Source organism: Hydra vulgaris, chromosome 08 (genome assembly GCF_038396675.1).
Source record: "Hydra vulgaris chromosome 08, alternate assembly HydraT2T_AEP".
NCBI lineage: Eukaryota > Metazoa > Cnidaria > Hydrozoa > Anthoathecata > Hydridae > Hydra > Hydra vulgaris.
The window spans coordinates 18,060,001-18,065,000 of record NC_088927.1 but is presented as its reverse complement, the minus strand read 5'-3'; the positions used below and the strand labels follow the sequence as shown (position 1 = coordinate 18,065,000).

At 27.5% G+C, this 5,000-nt stretch overlaps 1 protein-coding gene across 1 annotated transcript in view; it reads left to right on the top strand.

Annotated features, from left to right (window-relative positions):
• The window catches only part of LOC136083089 (uncharacterized), a 2,019-nt gene extending 603 nt beyond the window's left edge, over nt 1-1,416 (top strand). Inside the window, exons 1-2 of the mRNA XM_065802494.1 lie at nt 1-466; nt 569-1,416. The exon at nt 1-466 is cut by the window's left edge and continues 603 nt beyond it. Coding sequence (XP_065658566.1) covers nt 301-466; nt 569-1,416 — 1,014 coding nt within the window. The 5' untranslated portion in view covers nt 1-300. The remainder of the gene's footprint in view (nt 467-568) is intronic.
• Nucleotides 1,417-5,000: the final 3,584 nt, after the last annotated feature.

Genomic DNA, 5,000 nt, shown 5'->3' with positions numbered 1-5,000 from the left:
TTTATAAAAACATTAATTTCATGTGTAAAAAAAAAAAATTTAATTTTTTTTTTTTCACAACTGTTTTTTATATTTCTTTATATTGTTAATGTTTTGCAATATTCATGCGTTGGTGAAGGAGGGGAGGGGGTCTTAATTTTGTATAAATAATGCGTATGTACACAGAGGGGATAGTTAGAAACATTCAAGACTGTGCAAAGGGGGTGTCCTAAATCAGTGGTTTTACTGTGTACGTATTATATGGACGGCCCCTAATCTAAATTATATCACGAAATTTTTCTATTTTTTATTGTTTAGATAATGTTTAAACAAAAAAAAAACAATAGATATGCAGCTCGATCAAACTTTATCAGAAGAAATCTTAAGAAGCATTTAGAAGAATTAGAAACTCCAAATAGTAGCTTGCAAATAAAATTGCCAGACTTGCAACAAAATGAAAGTTTACCTTGCTCTAGCAGCATTGAGAGTAAGCATACATAGTATATTTGCTAATTCTTACATTAACAGTGAAAAGTTATTTTAGTGTATTATATAACGATTTTTATACTTTATATATCAAATTATTTAGAACATTTGGTAGACGAGAGCGAAGTTATAGATTTTGAAATTGTTGATGATCGATGTAAAAACGAAGCTATTGGTTTCGAGGGAGATACAAATAAAGTTAAATTTACTAATGGTTCTTTCTCTCAATTGAGTTCATCTGATGATAATGATGGCAATGACTATTACCCATCTTGTTCAAGTGAAGGTGATGCAAACGAGCATAATAAAAGTTTTCAGGATTTGTTTGCAACTTGGTCTGTAAAGCATAACATAAGACATACTGCTTTATCTGATTTATTAGTAATATTAGGTCGATATCATTCCTTACCAAAAGATGCTAGAACTGTTTTAAAATCTAAGAAGCTTGCTGATATAATCCCAATGTATGATATCCACAACAATTGCGGCGAATATGTTTATTTAGGACTTGAAAAACAATTAATAAAATTATTGGAAAGTGCAAATAAAGTAACAACTTGTGGAGACTGTTGTTTGAAACTTCAGTTTAGCATTGATGGATTGCCACTATTTAAAAGTTCTGCAAAGCAATTTTGGCCAATACTTTGTTCAGTAAATTATGATGGAACTACCTATAAACCTTTTGTAGTTAGCTTGTTTTGTGGAAATAGTAAACCAATTACAGCGAAAGTTTTTTTATCTGATTTCGTTGCGGAGGTTAAAAAACTTAAGGATTATGGATTCGTAGCAGCAGGTTCCTTTTTTACCATAGCTGTGAATGCTTTTATATGCGATGCACCTGCTCGGGCATTTGTTAAAGGTATAACAAGCCACAATGGCTATTATGGATGCGAAAGGTGTATTCAAGTTGGAGAATATGTTGAAGAGAGAATTAACATTTCCAGAGTTTAATGCAGAAAAGCGAACAGATACCTCATTTATTATTCGTCAACAAAAACAGCATCATCAAAATAATATTATATCATCACTTCTGGAGCTTAATATTGGACATGTTTCTCAATTTCCTTTGGAATATATGCATCTTGTATGCCTTGGCGCGACTCGAAAACTGTTATTGTATTGGCTTCGTGGCTCACGAAATGTTAAAATTAGTGTAAGAAATGCTGATACTATATCTAATAATATGATTAGCTTGGTAAATTGTATTCCTTGTGAGTTTTCCAGAAAACCACGGTCTCTTAAAGAAATAAGTCGATGGAAAGCCACTGAATTTACACTTTTTTTATGTTATGTTGGTCCGGTTGTTTTAAGAAATCACTTACCGTCGAATATATACCATCATTTTATGCTTTTAAATGTTGCTATTTCAATACTAGTAAATCCAGATACTTCTAATAATTATTGTAATTATGCTGAAAAACTGTTAAAATTTTTTGTTAAGGAACTCTCAAGTTTGTATGATGATAGTTCATTAAGTTACACTATGCATAGTCTTATTCATATATGTGATGATGTTAGGCTTTTTGGTGCTCTTGATAACTATAGTGCATTCCCATTTGAAAACATGCTTGGTTCACTGAAAAAAATGGTAAGAACTGGCCGATTTCCACCAGACAATTGTGTCAGCGTTTAGCTGAGCAAAGTTTTGTTTTTTCAGATGAACCGCCATCATTAAAACCTTCATTGTGTAAAACTCACCACCAAGGTTCAACCCTTACCTTTACAGGAATACAGTATAAACAACTTAATTTTGCTGGTTGTTTTTTTTCCACTGAGAATGCAAACAGATGCGCTTTATTAAATGATGGAAAAGTTATCAAAATTTGCAATATTATTGACTCAGAGCATGATGGAATAATTATCATTTGTCGCATTTTTAAAACGATGAAAAATTTTTACAGCTATCCATGTGAGTCATCAAAACTTAATGTTTTCAAAGTTGATCAGTTGTCAGAACAATATTCACATTTTCCGTTATCGTCAATCTTTAAAAAAAGCTTATTGCTGCAGAGAAAAAATTATTTTATAGCTTTTCCTTTTCTTCATTGTTTAAAGTTTATATAAGATTTTTTTAAACATTTATATATAAAGATTTTGTTGTAATTTATTTAAAAAAAAAATACATTATTATGCTTTAAAATGACTTAATTTATTAACTAATTTGTTGTACAAATAAGTAGTTTTCATATATTTGATATATTTTTATACCCTAAGTATTTCGTACATAAACTTGATGAAATATATATATAAAATACAAAAAAATGAATATAAGAACTAAGTATATATTATAATATAAATTACTAACTATGTATTACAATATAACATATAAATTAGTAAAAAGTAGAAAAACAGCAAATATATATTAATTATAATATCTAATTATAATATATTATATTATAATTATATATATCAGAATATATTACAATACGATTATAATTATGTATTAATATATTATTTATAATATATCAACAAATTAATACTTATATATTATAATTAATTTGTTGATTAAAATTATGGCACAATATATATAGTGCCATATTTAATATATTTAATTTATATCACACTATAGTGTCATATTTAATATATTGATTCAATTTTGAGATTTTGTATTTTCCATTTTAACATTATTAACCAACAAATTAATTATAACTAATAGTATTAGTTAATTATAACTAATATATTAGCTAATAGTATTAATTAATTATAACTAATACTAATATATTAGCTGTTGTTCTATTTTTACGAAATAAAACTATATATAGTGCCATTATTAAGTATTTTAATTTGAATTTTTCTACAAATCAAATCAGTATTTTGGCAATATGGTCTGATATGTTATCTGAATGTTTTTGCAATATTTGTCTCGATATTGGGCCAATATATAAATATAATATTAGGTAAACAATGCTAAATGTAAACATTTTATATTGGGCCAATATTGTTGCCAACATTGCGCCGATGTTGCTAATAATATTGGACCAATATTGTAAAATAATATTGAACCAATATTAGCATCAATATTTGGCCAATATATAAATCTAATATTGGGCAAATATTGCTAAATGTAAACATTTTATATTGGTCCAATATTGTTGCCAATATTGCGCCAACATCGCTAACAATATTGCGCCAATATTGTTTGCTACTTGGGGATCGTCATCAGATTTAAGATATAATATAAAAAAGCGTTTCGAATATTATATAAAAACGTCAAAGAAGACATTAAAAAGAAGCAATAAGTTTTAAGGCATAAGTTTTGAACCTAAAGCATAGGTTTTATTTGTATATTAGTGATAACCGACTTTCAATGGATTTTGAAGTTATAGTATGAGTTGTTAGTGTTGATTACATTTATATTCAAGAAGTTTAATTCTTTTTTATTGTTTTCTTATTGTTCAATTATATAATTCCACCATCGTTGAATGTAAGGTCACCAATTAAATCGAAAAATGCAGAAAATATTACTAATGAATATCAAAGAAACTTATTAATGCAAGCCCGTAACGAAGCAAAATATAGTTTTTTTTCACAAGTAAGAATGTTGTAAAAAAAATTTGTTATAATTTAGGAAAAATTTTGACACCTAACACTATAAAATTATTAAAAATGTTACTGAAAAATCAAAAAAACTTCATAACGAAATGAAAAAAAAAACATTTAAAAGATAAGTTTGAATAACTTTATAAAATGACTTACAATAAAGAAAAAAAAAAAAAACGGATTAAATAAAATTACAGTTAAAGTTATAGGAATCTTAAATTTATCGCCAACTCAGTTAGAAATCTCCACAACAAATCTCCTTAATCTTGGACCAAATTTTGCACCGTCGTTTAAAAAGTTGTCTTATTTGGAAGTTTCAACACCGATCGAATCTTTTACTTTACATTTAGAAAAAATAATAAAAAATCTTATGCAGAAAAGATTCGATAAAACGTGAGTAAAATTCTTATTAAAAAAATAAAACATAGATTTCCCGATAATTTATTAAAAGAACAAAGATTATCTTTAAATAATTTGAGGAAAAAAATGAATGGTTTAGCAGTTTATCCACTTGATAAAGTAACAGGATTTGTACTAATAAATGAAGTAAACACATTTTAAAAATTAGAAGAGGAAATAAAACACTCAGTAACTATTAACTATGACCTGACTCAAACCCTTATGGCTTAATTCCAGAAATTATTAATCAAATTACGAGAACAAAAAAAATTAGATAACAAGACTTATTTTCAAATGTACCCTTCTGACTGCCTCCCTCCACGTTTATATGGAGTCATAAAAGCTCACATATCCATATGGTGGGGTATCTACTATAGGTACCCCACCATATGGATTATCAGAGTATCTTGTAAAATATATACAACCAACCGTAAAATAAAACAAAACAAGATTATTACACTTCTCCACGTTTGTCAACGAAGCGAAATCTTGGTTAATTGATCCTAGTGAAATTCATGTCTCTTTTGATGTGGTGGCGTTATATCCCTCCATTCCAATTGACAGAGCAATTCCTGTGTTTATCGATATTTTCAGCA